Source organism: Dermochelys coriacea, chromosome 8 (genome assembly GCF_009764565.3).
Source record: "Dermochelys coriacea isolate rDerCor1 chromosome 8, rDerCor1.pri.v4, whole genome shotgun sequence".
Classification (NCBI taxonomy): domain Eukaryota; kingdom Metazoa; phylum Chordata; order Testudines; family Dermochelyidae; genus Dermochelys; species Dermochelys coriacea.
Genome location: NC_050075.1, coordinates 9447013 through 9464990, shown reverse-complemented (window position 1 = coordinate 9464990; position 17978 = coordinate 9447013). Strand labels below are relative to the sequence as shown.

The following is a 17978-nucleotide window of genomic DNA, read 5'->3' as shown; positions in this document are numbered from 1 at the left end:
CTAATAAATTTGTTAGTCTCTAAGGTGCCACGGGTACTCCTTTTCTTTCTTCTAACTGGAAAGGATCTCTTTTCATAAAATCTCTGGGGGATTCCCAACATTTCTATCCTTTCTGAAATTAACGCTCTTATAAAAAGTTGCATGCAGTGCTGGTGTAGTCGTGTTGGTCCCAGTATATTAGAGAGACATATTAGATACAGACATCTAGAGATATTAGAGAGACTCACCCACCAAATAAAAAGTTGTGATTTCACAGAACTATCAAGCGGAACAAGCAGCTCTTTCAGCTTCACGCAGAAGTGTCCCCTCCAAAACTGTTGCATTTTGGTCTCTAGAAGTTAAGGTTAACACTTGTGACTTCAGGGTCGGGAGTTGTTAACCCAGAAATTTACTTTAGAAGTCCACCCCTTGGAAGAAATCCAGCATGCAGGAAGTCCCAGGAATTTCCCATTCAAAGTGGGTGCTGACAAGACGTGAGCTGACATGCATCGTCTAACCACAGTTTTGTTACCATTTTTAAAGCTAAAACACCAGATACAGAGAATTGGTCACCAGTGGCCATATGACCCGGCTGTGAAGAGCTACAAAAGGATCTCACAAAACTAGGTGACTGGGCAACAAAATGGCAGATGAAATTCAATGTTGATAAATGTAAAGTAATGTGCACTGGAACACATAATCCCAACCATACATATAAAATGATGGGGTCTAAACTAGCTGTTACCACTGAAGAAAGAGATCTTGGATTCATTGTGGGTAGTTCTCTGAAAACATCCACTCAATGTGCTGCGGCAGTCAAAAAAGCAAACAGAATGTTGGGAATCATTAAGAAAGGGATGGATAATAAGACAAAAAAATATCGGAATGCCTTAATATAAATCCATGGTATGCCAACATCTTGAATACTGCACGCAGATCTGGTTGTCCCATCTCAAAAAAGATATCTTGGACTTGGAAAAGGTTCAGAAAAGGGCAACAGAAATGATTAGGGGTATGGAACAGCTTCTGTATGAGGAAAGATTAATAAAAGATTGGGACTTTTCGTCTTGGAAAAGAGACAACTAAGGGGGGATACAATTGAGGTCTATAAAATCATGACTGGGGTGGAGAAAGTAAGTAAGGAAGTGTTATTTACTCCTTCTCATAACACAAGAACCAGGGGTCGCCAACGAAATTAATAGGCAACAGATTTAAAACAAACAAAAGGAATTATTTGTTCACACAACACACAGTCAACCTGTGGAACTCATAGCCAGAGGATGTTGAGAAGGCCAGGACTCTCACGGGGTTCAAAAAAGAATTAGATAAATTAATGGAGGATAGGTCCATCAATGGCTATTAGCCAGGGTGGGCAGGGATGGTGTTCCTAGCCTCTGTTTGCCAGAAGCTGGGAACGGGCAAGAGGGGATGGATCACTATTCTGTTCATTCCCTCTGGGCCACCTGGCATTGGCTACTGTCCGAAGACAGGATACTGGGCTAGATGGACTTTTGGTCTGACCCAGTATTGCCGTTCTTATGTTCTCAGATCTCACAGATATCACAGTCCTCAGTGTATTAAAGAGATACTGCACCGGGTTGATCCACAAATTGCTCAAATATATATTAAAGTGATCACACTTCATTGTTCTGGTTAGGAATGGAAACAGCATCAAACATCTGCAACTGAACAAAGGGCATGGGGAGGTAAGGAGGAGGAAGCTTTTTGTGATTATTGTTAGGGCAGGTGTCACCAAGTGCCATTGTTATACAAGTTCTTTTTCTTAGTGTGAGTGCAATGCCCAGTCCTTGGAGAATCGTGGTATTGTGGTTAGTTTTATGATGCACATTCTTTCACCGGGAGTTGAGTCCCTAACTGTCCTTTGTGCCTTTGAAAACCTCCTCCTATGTCTCCTGACCCATCTCTGCTTCTCTCTCCACTGGCCAGTTTGCCTCCAGGCTACCATGAACTCTGCAATACAGTTACTGTCACTAAAACCCAACCACCTCTGGGGTGGGGAGCAAGATGCTTTTAAACAGCCAATAGCTACAACTTCACAAGCATTCTAGCCAGGGAGGGAGGAATTGCTCATTCCATTGACACTACCAGGGGAATTTTGGGAGGGAGAGTGTAATTACTCCCTCCCAGCTCAGACAGAATGCTGGTGCCTCCGTGCTGCAGCACAACACACTAGAAGTTTATCAAGGCATTTGAGGCTGCAAGCTAATCTGCTTATTGCTCCCTGGCTGAGGAGAACATGGTCTGTTCCTCTGGGGAAGGGGCAGGGGACAAGGAGGGAGGGAAGCAGAAGCTTGGAAGAGGGGATGGGACAGGAACATCACCAGAGGAGAACACCACTTCAGTTTTAAGAAGTGTCATGTATGGGGCGGGGGGGGGGGACATCCTTTGTCTGGTCCCGTGTTCTCATAGCCTTGGTCCTGCCATTAACAAGGTGCTGGCTTGGCTCCTGTGGGGCTGCCTCTCTGTCTAGGGGCTGTCGATAATGCCCATTAGAGGGTCTGGTATGATCAATGTTTAACGTAACTGAATTCTCACACTAGCTATATCTTATCACAGGCTGCAAATTCCTCCAGCTAGCATTTCCATAGAATGAGTTTTAGAAACATGTACCAGCCTGAGAGATAGCCAGAACAAACAGGGCCCGGCCCATGTCATGGTCCGGCTAATCTCAGCATTTCACTGTACTGGAGGGCTAAAGAGGTGGCACTTAAAAAGAAAAAATCTTTGAGAGAAAACGTACAGTTCATTGTGAATTGTTTCCCCCTGCCTTTGACTCTGACTAGAAACCAGTTCTCAGAGGTCCAGCAACCTGAGGCTGGGGCTGGAAGGCTGGGAAACTGGGCTTTACTTCTGGCTTCGCCAATGAGTTGCCATCAGTCTTGGGTAGTTGTAGAGAGCCCATCACCTCAGCATCTAGGTTGTGTGACCTTGGGCCAGGCATTAAAGCTCAGCAAAGTGCTTGGCGACCTCTGGATTAAAAGCACTACCTGCCACAGGGCAGAGACGTGTTTGTACAAGGCTCAGCGCAATGGGACTTGATCCTGATTGCAGCACTTGGATGTAAAACAAGGAGTAGCGATTATGGAGGGGCTGTCATGGGGGGGCTGGGAACCTCTGGGCCTACTGGGGACCTGCAGATGGCCTGCAAAAGCAATGAAGTATCACTCCTGATTAACACATAAGAATAGGGTTGCCAACCCTCGAGGATTGGCCTGGAATCTCCCCGAATCGGCATTGTTCTCCCAGTGACCATTGAAAGCAATCCAGGAGATTTTAATAGGCTATTTTAAGAAAATGACATTACATCATGTTGGGGAAAATAATCTCCTGGAATAGCTTCAGTCAGAGTTGGCAGCCCTACATAAGAAGCATCATAAGAACAGATCCTCAAAGGTATCTGGGTGCCTAGCTCCCTGCCTAAATACCTGAGGAGCTGGGCCATTGGGCCAAAGGCTGATTTCCCACTGCATGGTACCAATGGACTCAAATGCATTCTAATCACAATGTCAGTGAGGCGGGGCTAGCTGCAGAAGGGGCAGGGCCAGCTGCAGAAGGGGCGGGGCCAGCTGCAGAAGGGGCGGGGCCAGAGAATAGCATGCTCCCTAGGGAAATCATGGATATTCACATGGATTTTTCCTTGGACATTACACTGTTCTCTGCAGCATTAACTTCCAGCCACAGCTTCTGCTCTCCCAGATATGCTGCCATGGGGCAGAAGGAGTCTTAGGGCCTCATGAGAAGGGGCTAACGCTCTAAGTATATGCCCTGCAGGGGGCCATGGTGTTGGGGCTGGGATTCCTCAGGCTCACAGTTAGGAAACTGCGCTCTCGTCCCACTCAGGAGACAGTGCCGCAGGCTGTCAGCATGTCAGGTGAGCTGCGTGGACATCTGGAAGGATCCCTCATGCCTCCAATGGGTTTGTGGCTCTGGAAGGGAATGATCTGGCTCACTAATTGCAACCAAAAGAATTCATGCCAAACAGTAAAGGAGTACTTGTGGCACCTTAGAGACTAACAAATTTATTTGAGCATAAGCTTTCATGAGCTACAGCTCAAAGCTTATGCTCAAATAAATTTGTTAGTCTCTAAGGTGCCACAAGTACTCCTTTTCTTTTTGCGAATACAGACTAACACGGCTGCTACTCTGAAACATGCCAAACAGTGAAACCCAGCTGCCTATTGTGGCCTGATTTTCAGAGGTACTGAGCACCTGTAGCTCCCACTGACCTCAGAACCTCTGAGGTTCTCAGGCCATTTTCAGGTAGGTGCCTAAATATGGAGTTAGGAGCCTCAGTCCGGGTAGGTTTCAACACTGCAGCCTAAAAGTGCACATTTCAGTTCTGATGTGAATGTCCCAGTTCACCTTTAGTTAATTCACCCATATTCCTTATCCAGGCAAAACTCCTGCTGACTTCAAGCACTGTAGCCTACTCATCTGTCTGGGGAACGTGGCAATTTATGGGAAACCAAGGCAATGGGAGATTTGGGACCTTTAGTTGGGAAGAATAGAAAAATGCTCCTGTGTGAAACTGCATGTGCAGGAGGATTTCATCCGGGCCAGGGCTCTAGCAAGGGACTATTTTAAAACAACACAAAATGTGGCAGGGAAAGAGCCATCCATGCACCCTGCTTGGAAGGGTTTCTGTATACAAACAAGTATATGGCATTACACGTGGGGACTCATGCTGGCTTCCCGTGGTGAACAAAGCAGGTGAACACAATAAAATGAAGTCTTCCAGGAAGGGAGGGAATCTTTCTAATTACCCAGGTGGATTTTTATTGTAACAGAGCCAGCAATGCAGGATTTGACGCTGGGGGTCTGAATGTATCACTTGCTAAGAACAATATAGCCAATGTTGTTTTTATCCAGCTTTCCACCACCCAGGTGCATGGGTTGGGTTGGTTTTTTGGCTACATCGCTGGAAATGCTAGAGACCTGACCACACTGGTGCTTGTAGGCTGCACCAGTGCTGAAACAAAGATATTGGATTTTCTAGTAGGCCTGGAGACACAGCCAGCCAGATTGCATTGAGGCCATGGTAGTGGTTCCAGGGCAGGTATTGCTTCTGTCACATGTTTCACGGGTGTTCCTCAGGGTCTAATGGCTACAGTGATCTGAGTCTAGAGACCTGGATTCCACTCCCAGCTGTGTGACTTTCTCCCAGCCTGTAGTTTGTCTTGTCTATTCAGTTTGTAAACTCTTCAGAGCAGGGACTGTGCGTAGTTAAGCAATTATCACAAAGGGACTCTTGTCTTAGCTGGGACCTCCATGTGCTACTGCAATATAAATATTAACAGAGCATTAGCCTTCTCCCAGTCTCTAGTGCTGGGTGAATTCTCCACACTGTCCACTATCTGACTAAAACACAGCCAGTTCACCCCATCCCAGAAATTACTGTGCCATCAGCCTCCTGTTAAAGTACATGGCCACCATAATTCAGGACCAACAAGTAGGCTTTTGGAAACATGAGTTAAAAATCCTAATATGAACAGAAACATCTTCATTAATATTTCAGAGAAAAACACTATTGTTCCAGTCCATACAGCCCTTTCAGCTGAGCCTGAAGTTATGGTCATCTCCCTGCTAAGAATTATCCTCACTTAGAGATAGGTTCAAGTCACAGCATATGTAGATGGATCCAGATTTCCTACACACTAGAATCCAGAATAAGGCTGTTTTCTACAGCCCATTATAAAGAGAGGAGCTATCTGCAAACTTCATTGGGATTCAGATTTTGAATACCTCTGATTGCAGGCGTGTTTGGGTCTTGATTTTGGTTCAGGCCCATTTCTTCAAAGACCTCCGCCACCTTTTCCTCCTCTCCCCCATCCCGCTGCCCTCCCCTTCCACTCCCTCCATGCATTTTTCCACACTTAATATAGAGTTTGTAAAACTACTGTTCAAAGAGGAAACAAAATTGGGTTAATCTGACAGTTATACCATGCCAGAAAATGGCTCCAATTCTCCTTTTTCTTTATTTAACCGTAGGGCTCCAAATTCTGCTCTCACACAAGTGAAAGCCCAAATGCTCAAGATGCTGATCCAGTACAAGATGCAGAGTTTACTTTTCAGCTGTGACTCAGCAGATCTGAACCTAGATCCAAACCCAAACACCAGTGCGTCCTCAATAGAAGCGTGTCTATCTCAACGTGGGGACCTCACATCAACCCTTTCATGTTTGCACAGGATTCTGCCTATCAGATTTCAGAAATGTGGCCTTTAGTTTCCCAGTGAAAGACAAAAAATTGCAATGAAATGCACGTTTACAAAATGCACCCATGAAGGAAGGCAGATCTGAGTGCCAAAGCACACACTAAAGTCAATAGGGCATACAGGAGTAAGTACAGGCTGCATGTTTAATGAATGTCACAGCTGGAGGGAACGTGTCCATATACTTCATTACATTGATTACCTCCTGTGCCAAGGGCTGTGAAAAGCCCAGGCCATAAGTGGATTAACAAACCAAAACAGTAAAAAAACCCAGAAACACCATTTTAACATTTTATCAGTAACGTCAACAGAATTCAGCTGAAACTCAACAATATCTGCCAAACCAGTGTTTTCTGGATCAATTGTTTCCAGTGATACCTGAAACCAATATGGACTTACTTGGTTTCATTGCAAACTTGATACTGAGATTTCTGGGTGATGCTAAAACCAGGCAGATCAAAATCCATGAAACAGTCCCTGCAAAGCGAAATGGTCAGTGTTCACACAGGTGTTAGTGAACTTCACTCATGCATGAGACTTAGGGATTTAGTGATTAGAGCACTAAGCTTAGTTTCAAAATACCTGTGTCCAGTGAAGCTATGCCACTGATTCATTGTGTGACCTTCTGCAAGTCATTCCACCACTCCCTGCCTTGGTTTCTCCAGCTGTAAAATGGAAATAATTCTAGTTACTCTCCTTTGCTTTAAGATCCATAGATGAAAAGCTTGAGAAGTGCAAAGTATTATTGTTACTATAAATATCTGGGGAAATCTCGCTTTACTTAACATGCCAGTCATGTGAATCGAGCTCTGTTCACTTTTACAATGGAGGTGGAGGGAGGGTACTACAAAAATGTGAATATTTCAGTTCTACCCATTTATGGCTTCAAAGTCTTATTCTTGCCCTGAACGGCTTGTGATCACACATTGGGGCAGGTTCTACTTTCAGCTATGCTGCTGTAAATGGAGAATAATTAATTGGCACTGGCAGGCTTGTAAGAACATGTTCTCTTGTTTGTCAACAACCAGTATAGCTGATAAAAAGTTATAGGGAATTAAGATCCATGTGTTTTTAAGAGTAGACAGTGTTATTAATATCCCAGGCAGGCAAGGAAATGTGTGGTTTGAATGCAGGATTTTTAACCTGACAAAGACCCTGCAAACAACACAATCTCCCCCAGAAGAGTGCCACACCCTTAAAAGCTATTTTTCTATCACATGGTTAGGAGGATCAAGTATGAACTGAGTTAACTGATGCTCCAAAATCTTTGAGTTGCACAATCTCTCTCAGATAATGAACACTAACATGCCTGCATAGATAGCTGCACTAAAACCAAGAAAAGGCAGCTGTATATAAAAATGCATCATATAATCCAAGCTATTATACCTGGGTTTAAAATGACTGAGCTTCTCTAAATACACTGGCAACACTTAAGTCTTAATACATTGTCCTTTTGCAGCTCTGTACAAGGAAGATGTCATTTCAGGATGTTAATAGTTAAGATGCTGACTCAGGCCCAGTTTTGTCATCCCCACACAAGTACACTAGGGCTGTGAATGCTCTGTGCTCATGAAGAGGTATTTTTATTTTGCATTCATTACATTCTCACCAACCTACAGTTTTAATCCTCAAATTGCAAAATTGTTGTTTGCAGCTTTGCTCCAGGTCTCCCTTACACATGATCTAGGGTGATAAGTTTCTTCTGTTGCTTGCTAATAAACCTGGCACCAAGCGGTAGAAATGATCTTTTCCTTCTGCTTTCCAAAGGAGCAGAGAGCTGATCCATATGTGTATTTGTGGGTGCGTGACACTTACAGACACAGTGAGATGGAATTGGGTATATTTTTGCTAAGTGTTTCATAGATGTAAGGCAGCCTAACCAATCCATTGCAACTCTATGGTGCCTTTCTTTTGAAGATCACCAAGCACTTGGCACACATTTAGTTATTAACCCAACAAACGTCCGAGAGGTAGCTAATCATCATAATCTCCATTTTATACATGGGGAACACTAAGGAAGAGTGAGAGGCTAAATCACTTTCCCATAGATATACAATAATTCAGTGACAGACCCAGGAATAGAACCCAGAGTACCTATTAAAAAAGGCCTGCTGTCACCAATAGATATCACTCCAACCTTGGCACTACCGGTTTTTGATGCCCTTAATAATATTGCCCATAGCTATATCCAGGACCGCCTTCTTGGGAGTGATTCTCCTCTCCCAAATATTGGTTGTATACTGGTGTAACTCCTTTAATGTCAGTGAATTACTCCCCACTTATACCCATGTATGTGAGAAGAAACTCACATGTGCTGATGGATACCTTTGAGGCTCACACATCTGAAGTCAGTACATGATCATGCTTTTGCTGTGGTGAACCTTTCTGTTCAGAACTTGCTTCCCCCTGAAAACTGTCCTCACTATTAAAAAAAAAAAGTGTCTCGCATATGGGGATATAGGCAAGGAGCAAACCTCTTACAGACTTTTTTGCACAGGGCTCTCAGGCTATACAGCAATGAAAATTAATAAGATTTCCAAACATCCTGGAGGGATGAAATGCCATTTTTGCAGCATCTGGTTGCCCTTATGGAACACAAACCCTTTAATCGATAGGTTTCAGAGTAGCAGCCGTGTTAGTCTGTATCTGCAAAAAGAAAAGGAGTACTTGTGGCACCTTAGAGACTAACAAATTTATTTGATGAAAGTGCAGGGGAGTGGGGGTGGGGAGAATTTGCCTTTAAATAAATCCCTTCAAATCCGGGAGATCCAGCCCCAACAGATCTTTATAAAACTGTCACTGAATACTTCAGGAAATTCTCATAACAAGGAGCACTAAGATAGTGGGGGAACTGTAGAGATGTGGCAGTTTGTTATTTGAGATGAGACAGGGAAGTGAGCCCCTGTGCAGAGGCAAAGTATCATGAAGAAGGCAAGTGGACCTTAGCTAGAGAGAGAGAGCGAGAAATGAATGCTGGTGTGCTTAATAGAATTAAAGGTTGCCCATTGTTAGGGAAGTTTACTCCCCTTGAGAATCATCACAGGCTCTGGGTGACAACTGCTCCTTGTCTTTTGAAGTGCAACTTTAGGCGTTTCCTTTGCTATCTTGTCACCCATTGGATCAGAGGCTTCTTTACCACATAGGGTCATTGGGTAGCAAATGAATAGGGGGTATTGGCCATTCAGAACTTCACCTTATAAATATCTGAGATTTGGATTCTTGTAACTTTCCTTGTCCTGAGTATCCCCCTTTTGGGTGTGGAGAGAAGCAGAGCTGCCCTGCTCATTCAACTATCTCTGGTGCGGAGAGCTTTAGATCAGCTCGTGGAATAAAACTTCACCCTATCTGACAGCCATGAAGAGCCACACCTTTATCATCTTCACCAGCATTGGGATCTATTGTGCCACTTTCCACACCTCAGCATGGTAGGGTCTCAGCCCGGCTGAACGAGGACTTTTTGGTGATACTTCTGAGTCTGTATTAAATTACCTCACTTATCCTGTTTTATTTGTTACAGGTCTGTGAACAACTTTCTGATGACGGGACCAAAGGTAATTTATACATGGAGTATTATGAATTTAATTATAGATTTTTTCCTGTTAGCAAACCAAATGTTGCCTTTCTAAGGAACCACATTTACTGATCTGCATATGGGCACCAGCTCCCTCTGTGTAATGAGGGGAAACAGTTGAAACCCATTTGAATTTACTTTCAAGTAGCCTTTTGAAAGGTTTGGGAGTTTAAGACTTTTTTTTTTTAAGACCATTCTTTTTCTATGCAAGGCATATCTGACCTACTCCACCAGCGTGGCTGTGGGGGCCCACAGCGGGATTGAAGAATGTAAACATCAGTTCACCTGGGAGCGCTGGAACTGCCCAGAAAGTGCCCTGCAGCTCTCGACTCATAACAGACTGCGGAGTGGTAAGTGTGCATTTAGAGGCAGAGCGTGGATTTACCTAGAACTCCTTCTTTCCCTCCTGCCATCTCTGTGGACGGGATACAGCCAGTTTATATTTAGATAGGGTCGAGACTATATAGATACATATATTAGAATGATGGCAAATTTTGGAGCGGGGCAGGAGGGAGACAGACAGGTAGACTGCTGACACAGCCTCACACTAAGGGCTTACTTGTCTACATGAGAAAGTTGCATCAGTTTAACCTCAGGGACAACTTTAAACCCAAATTAGTTCAACCAATGAACACACACACTCACTCTTACTTCGGCTTAAGAGTGGCTTCTTGCAGTTTAGCTTATATGATGGGAACAGGTTTAAGCTAAAATGAAACCTCTTAAAGTGAAATTAAAAAAAGTGTGTCCAGAGAGGAGTTTGCATGAGTTTAAAAACTGATTTAAGTTAAACTGATGCAACTTTACTGTGTAGATAAGACCAAGCTGAAGCCTGCCACCAAAACAAAAAATGACAGGGACAGAAAGCTGATAGAGAGTAACCCTGATTGGGTATCAAGAGAAGTCAGTGATAATTGATCTTGGTGGGGTTAGGATCAGGCCTTTATATTAAATCTCATTGTCCCCATGAAACTCTTTTCCATATGTAGATACACACAAGGTGACACCTTGTCATGCCAGTAACATTGTTGAAACTGAAACAAAGCTGGCAGAAGACAGAATTCACAAGCACTTTGCCATGTTCTATGGAGGGTTTAACTCCTCTATCTTTTGTCCTAATTGCCTTATGCAAAGACTTCCCCCCCCCGCCCCCCACCAGCCCATACACACACACTCAGCGATTGCTCTGTTGGAAGCTCCATGAGGGGGCCTTCTTACCAGTAAAATGGGACTGAGGGTTTCTGTTCTTGAGGGTGACAGTCTCTTTTCGTCTCTTTTCAGCTACCAGAGAAACCTCTTTTGTTCATGCCATCAGCTCGGCTGGAGTAATGTACACACTCACCAGAAACTGCAGCATGGGGGACTTTGACAACTGTGGCTGTGACGATTCCAGGAATGGCCGTGTAGGTGAGCTGTGATTTTACTGGTCTAGTACACTGGTCTGCTTTTGGGTTGATGGCACCACAATTTTCAGACTTGAAAACATGTAGGGCTACATTCAACTCTGTTTCAACTGTGCAGCCCCACTGACTTCCTTGTAACAGAGTGAGAAATTGGCTCAAAGGACTGTTCCTGCATTTAACATTCATAAGAATTATACATTGAAATGATTCTGTGGTTCTTCTCATCCAGCTAACTCCCTGCCAATGCAGGATTGGCTCCTCCAACATGTTTCCTAGAGCTCTGGGTTTACACATTGTAGTGAAATCGACCTACGCCCTGAGCTTCTGCACATAGTTATTATTTGTGAACGATGCGTCCTTTCCTAGGTGGCCGAGGATGGGTCTGGGGAGGCTGCAGTGATAATGTGGAATTTGGCGAGAGAATTTCCAAACTATTTGTGGATGCTTTGGAGACAGGACAAGATGCCAGAGCTTTAATGAATCTGCATAACAATGAAGCAGGGAGACTTGTAAGTAAAAAAGAAAAAAAGAAAAAAAAAAGGGGTTGTCTGTATCCAAAATATCTTCATAATCAGCACATCTACAAAGCTTTAAGGTCCCATTCTCCAACCTTGAATTGTCCCATTGACTTCAGTAAGACTGCTTGCATGAATAAGTAATACTGCATGTGCATATGGAGTAAGGCTTTTGGAATCAGGCCCTAAAATCTGGACATCAGAAAATTATTGCAATAGGCGTCACTTGCACTTTGGTTCAAAGCAAAGCAAACAGCCAGTATAATGCATCTGATGAAGTGAGCTGTAGGTCACGAAAGCTTATGCTCAAATAAATTTGTTAGTCTTTAAGGTGCCACAAGTACTCCTTTTCTTTTTGCGAATACAGACTAACACGGCTGCTACTCTGAAACCACCACTATTTCTCAAGAATTGCAAAACTCAGCCTTTGCAGTCCTGTAGCTAGTAACCACTTGATCAGACAGTAAAATAGAGCAAACCTTTTTTTCATCTCCTGTAATGTGCAGCTCAAGGGCTTCTTTAGGGGAGGAAATGTTGTCTCTTGGTTAGAGCAGAGTAGCAGGAGCCAGGCGATTTAGATTCTAAAGTTGAGGATGGCAACATTTAGCATACCTATTTCACAGGATATATCAAAGCCTAACAATCTGACATAGATACTACAGAGTTGGCACCCTATAATTATCATAGAGAGGGATTGGTAGATGATATTGGTAAAGTGCTTGGATTAAAGGTGCTGCATAAATACTTAGTATTATCATTCTGTATCTAAGATTATTACATATCGTCTGCGTGAACGGTGCTGGTTTAACAGCTCTGCACATGGAAGTTATCCACAGTCCTGGGACAGCCCAGGCAATAGCATTACCTTGCCAATGTGCTTCACAAGAGGCCTGGAGAGACTCCACCTGTGGGGGTAAAGTAGCTCAGGCCCATCTCTGCCAGCTCCCAGTTAGCGATGGAACATATGTCCACCAGGAACTGAACTGAGAGCACCAGTTCATTTCACATGGGCCACTACACAGTAATGACTTTCAGCCCTAAACAGTCTGAGCTGGATTAGAACTGATGACTGAGAGATGAGCGACCCCTTATGCCACTTTCTGAAGTTTTATTGCAACAGACCCTGTTTGTGCTGTGGTTTTCTGCTGCTCCTAACTGCTGTGTCTTTTCATCCCAGTCTGTGAAAGCAACAATGAAGAGGACGTGTAAGTGTCATGGGGTATCGGGCAGCTGCAGCATCCAGACCTGCTGGCTCCAGCTTGCTGAGTTTCGAGAAATTGGGAATTATCTGAAGATCAAATATGACCAGGCCCAGAAGCTGGAGATGGACAAGAGGAGGATGAGAGCTGGGAATAGTGCCGACAGCCGTGGGGCCACCGCAGAGACCTTCAGCACTGTGCTAGCCACAGAACTTGTCTTCCTGGAAGACTCTCCTGATTACTGCGTCAGGAATGCCAGCCTGGGCCTCCATGGCACCGAGGGGCGGGAATGCCTGCAGAGTGGCAAGAACTTGTCTCAGTGGGAGAGGAGGAGCTGCAGGAGGCTCTGCACTGAGTGTGGCCTGAAAGTGGAAGAGAAGAGGACTGAAATTGTCACCAGCTGCAATTGCAAGTTCCACTGGTGCTGCATGGTGAAATGCCAGCAGTGCAAGCAGGTGGTTACCAAGCATTACTGCTCCAAAAGAGATGGCTCTTCCCCCAACACCACCAGGCGGCGGAACCGGGGGCACAAGAGATAATTGGCAACTCGCTGCTGTTAAGAAGTGGACTCATGACAAAGAGCTGCCTTTCCAATTACCCGCGGTTGCCATCCTATCACCAAATTTGAGATTGGGAAGAAATTTCCCTAGGATCCTAAGGGACATGATGGGGGGGGCTAATCTTCTTCTTGAAGCATTAAGTGGTGATTGTCCAGGCAAGGTCAGGTGGGTGTACTCCCCACAACCCATGTTGTGTGATTACACAGAGCAGGTTGTGGGCCCTGGTGGACCTAGGGCCTTCCTGCCTACTTTCCTGGTGTTTATATTTCCTTTTAACTCGCTTCTTCCTCATAGTCACTGTGTTTGTGTATCTGGGTGAAGAAGTAGTTTCATTTTTTGGTGATGTCAGATGATAGTCTGTGGGCCTGATTCAGATGTCATTTACACCACTGTCACTCTGGAGTAAATCCACTGAAGGCAGTGGACTAACTCCAGGCATCAGTGTAACAGAGATCAGAATCTGCTGTTCCAGGCTGAAATTTGGTCTCAAGTACCTATGTGCTTCCCTGTTGACTTCAGTGATGCTGCACAAGCCTAAGAGCAGAATATGAACCAGTGGTGGTTGATGCACATGTTGCTTGTATTTTTAATGTAATACTTATGCACTTTCTGATGTAAAAAGGGTCTTCGCAATATCATGGTTTATATTGGGACAACTACAACTTTTTTCACCTCAAGTGCTCTCCTAGCTTTACAGACAATATGTACAGATTTCATGCAATATAATATAAAAAACCCAGACCGTTTAACATATCTGTATCGGATGAAATAACACAATTTATAGCACACCAATTGAAAAAAAAATCAGTAAAGAAGAATTTGGCATCTTGTCTGCATATTGATTATTAAGCAAGTTGTATTATTGCTTCAACACAATTTGTTTGCTGTATATATTCTGATGGTATCGAAAAGGTTATGATGTTGGACTATATTTTGCAATAAACATTTGAATTAAATCAATGACTTTTTCTTCCTGGACTCATAAAAGTAAAGCATGAATATATTTATAAAAGAGCCAACAAGTTTTAATTGCTAATCCAAAGCCCAATGAAGTCAATGGGAGGCTTTTACACTTCAGTTTGCTTTAGCTTAGGCTCTAAATCTCTAGAGAGGATTTTGTAGTACTTATCAGTGTAGTATCTAACCCTCCCTGAGTACTAAGTATGCAGGCACTGGCTTGCTAAAGTAAATTTTGAAACTCCACGTCTCTTTAATTTGTCTATGGCCTAACGTTCTACAAACAATGCAAACTCCATTGTACTTTGATGTGGTAAGTATCAGCACTTGTTGCAAAATTCTTTATTCTAAGGAACAAGATGAGCCCTTTGAACTAGAAGGCATGAGAGAAACTTGGGGACAGTTGTGAATATGTCTGCTAAGGTTCCCTGCTGATGCTGCTTATAAACAACCTGATGCCATGCATGCCTTGGAGAACAGGAGGAGACACTTGCTACTGCTGCTTATTTCTCAAGCGTGGATTCTGCCCTCCTCATTTGTGACACTGCCGTTATAATTTCGCCATTGCTCAACTTAATGGGCTGATTCGTCCTTCCACTGAGTCAACAGGCTTATGCTAGAGAAGCCTGAGCCATGTTTTCTAGGGTTTAATTTGCTACTAGTTTTGCCCAAGTCTGAGGTTGACATAGGAGGTTTAATCAGGAAGCAAAATATTTTAAAAGTATTTATTTACCTGTTTTCAAATTGACTGATTCCTTTCATATAAAATTAAAATAGCTAAGTTAATAAATACATTAAGCAAGTGATCAACCAGTCCCCAGCAATAACCCCTTGCTCCTGGGGGAGGGACATTAAAATAAATACAGAGATATTGACCTTTAAAGATCAGGTCTGGGGTTTTTTTTTTTAAATCACTGTACTGTGGTAAGGTTTTTTAACAAAGGGCCAGAGCTGTCTGATGTGCCCTACACAGGAGCTATCCCTTAGAGGGCTTGCATGGAAGCAGATTGACACAATAAACATTGGGGTCCCCAAAAAAGAGATGAGCCCAGGAAGCGTCTAGAGAAAGAAGTGTGCCATGTGAACCCAATTGTGAGACTGAAGGCTTGTCTGCACTACCGCTTAAGTCGATGTACCTTACGGCGCTCAGGGTGTGAAAAAAGCCACCCCCGAGAAACACAAGTTACATCAACCTAAATGCTGTCCACACCGTGCTATGTCGGCAGGAGAGTCTCCAGCTGACATAGCTTCTCCCTCTCGCTGAGGTGGAATAATTATGCCAATGGGAGAACACTCTCCTTTCGACGTAGCGTGTCTTCACCAGACACATTACAGCTGTGCATCATGGTAGTGTAGACTTGCCCTAAGACCAAAAGTTTTAACAGAAGCTTGGAGAAGATTTTCTACCAGAAATCTCACGAAAGGGCTTTGTTTTTGCCAGGGAGAGGAGGGAGGATTTGAGGGTGTGTATGTGAGAGGATTGTTTTATGCAGACCACAAGACAGTTATTCACCAGGGCTAGGATTTTCAAAAGCATCTAATGGGGCTAGGCTCTTCTGGGTTTGTAAATTCCTATAGACTTTGGCAACTTGCTCCCTTAGGCGCCTTTGAAACTCCCAGTCTATAAGATCTGAGCCCTTTTGCATGTTATTCTCCTTAGAGCAACTCTTCATTTAAGTCTAAGTTCCTACTCCTTGTTCCTCGAGAATCTATAGTCATGTTATTGGTCTAATTAGGGCCCTGATCCTGCAAACTCTTATGAAAGTGCTTATCTTCACACCTGTAAATCATCCCATTAATTTCAACAGAGCTACTCACGGATGGAGTTTTTCCCCCACTCCCTTATTACAAGGGACATCCCTTATTTATTCATCTCTGTACAACAAGATTGGGAGTTGCTGAGTGCTGCAAAAAGCAGCAAGAAATACCCCGGTGAATGTAGGTGAGTACTGCTTATTAATTATTAATTATTATTATTATTATTGTAGGTGATGACAGTAATATTGGGAGGATGCATGGGCAGGGGGTACTAAGAAAACAGTTCTTTATTTTTGAAATACAATTTTGACCACCCTACTCACAGGCGAAAAGTAAAACTCATCTGTGTCTGCAGGATCAGGACCGTGGACTGTTAGCTGTTTGACGCAGGGATCATTTGAAATTCCAGTCATTTGCACTGGTCCAGTTCCACCGTTTTCAATAGGGTTGTACCTGAGAACACAATATGGCCCCATCATATTTTCCTACTTATTTGTATAGAACCATGCAAACCAGTATTACTATATAAACAACGAATAAGCATGCACTGAATACTCATGCACTTGCAATACGTTCCAACCAAAGGCATAAAGATACTTTAACTCTGGTGGAATTCATTATTATTTGAAGCAGTACAATTGATGTCTGTTTCTTAGTCATTAGGAAAGACCTTAGAACACAAATGATAAATACATTAAGTAAAGCTACACCTTGAATAAAGCTCAGTATTACAGTCCTTCACTATTCTTTCTCCATCCATCTTGTTGCTTAGATACAGTATTCAATCAATCCCTGCCAGATTCAGTAAGAAACAATAGAAATTTAAGATCATCTCAATCCATCACCGCACTGACAGAGAGCCATTACACCCCAGGGCACTGTTACTCACTTTCAACAATATTCACATTTGCAAATGTCATGTATACAAGTTATCACATTCTAATAGTCCTTGAGGTTGCCCCTGAGACCCGGTCCAGCAGACCGATTTAATTCTTTGAAAGGCAATTTTGCCTAAGCCGCTGCCCTGTTTGCTACATTTTATCCAGCAAAATTTCGTATAACATAGGACACCCAAAACCCCTTTTTTTTTTTTTTTAAGATTACAATAAGGCCTGCAACTTCCTGTTCTCAAACCTTCCATCTCAGACTATGAAGTCACAACATTTTTAAAAAGACATTATTACTGAAGTCAACTCAAACCTAGAGACCTGATTCTCAATGCTCCATAAGGTCATTTTATGTTCCTGGAGCAAAGGTGACAAAGTGACTTTAAAGCTGCCCTAAAGAGGCAGCTGAGTATTGCCATGGAGTAAGGAGTCTTTATAGGCAGCTTTACACTGCCTGCTTCCCCCAGTCACCCCGGGGAGCTTGTTGCGGCCAGAAGACACAGGAAAAGGATGTTCTTCTGAGATGGGAAGGGAGGTAATAGGGGATTTGAGAAGGCAGAATTGGAGCATGATATGTTTCACTGACCCTCACCCAGGAGATGATTTTTAGGGGAGTTGTTCTAGCCCGAGTAACTTAGAGCAGCCCTGGACATGGAGCCTTCAGAATCTGATAGTCTTTACAAGGAATTTTTTCACGTGGAATACATTTGGTATGGGAAAAGTAATGTATTTTATTAGTGACTTCATGACTGGACTTTTGATTGGCCTAAAGCAGTGATTATATATCTCCAGCACGCACATATATGCAGTGTTGTGAGTTTACTCCCCTCTTCAGTGTGCTGTCAGTGGCTTTTATTGTGCAAAATCATTATTTTTTGTACTCCATATTTAGTGATAAACAGCAAGTTTTAAAAATAA

General features: G+C 43.3%; 1 protein-coding gene and 1 long non-coding RNA gene across 2 annotated transcripts; one reads left to right on the top strand and one right to left on the bottom strand.

The window, feature by feature from the left end:
- Window positions 1-228: 228 nt before the first annotated feature.
- On the bottom strand, window positions 229-16877 carry LOC119860182. Its single transcript, XR_006273874.1, has 3 exons — window positions 16497-16877; window positions 6793-6875; window positions 229-331 (listed from the first exon to the last, which is right to left on the bottom strand). It is a non-coding gene; the product is annotated as an uncharacterized LOC119860182 (long non-coding RNA).
- Window positions 9465-14236, top strand: WNT8A (Wnt family member 8A). The gene is made up of 6 exons (XM_038413548.2): window positions 9465-9635; window positions 9728-9761; window positions 9993-10131; window positions 11063-11188; window positions 11551-11693; window positions 12877-14236. Exons 1-6 carry the CDS (start codon window positions 9565-9567, stop codon window positions 13435-13437), a joined length of 1074 nt encoding a protein of 357 aa, XP_038269476.1. The 5' UTR covers window positions 9465-9564; the 3' UTR covers window positions 13438-14236.
- Window positions 16878-17978: the final 1101 nt, after the last annotated feature.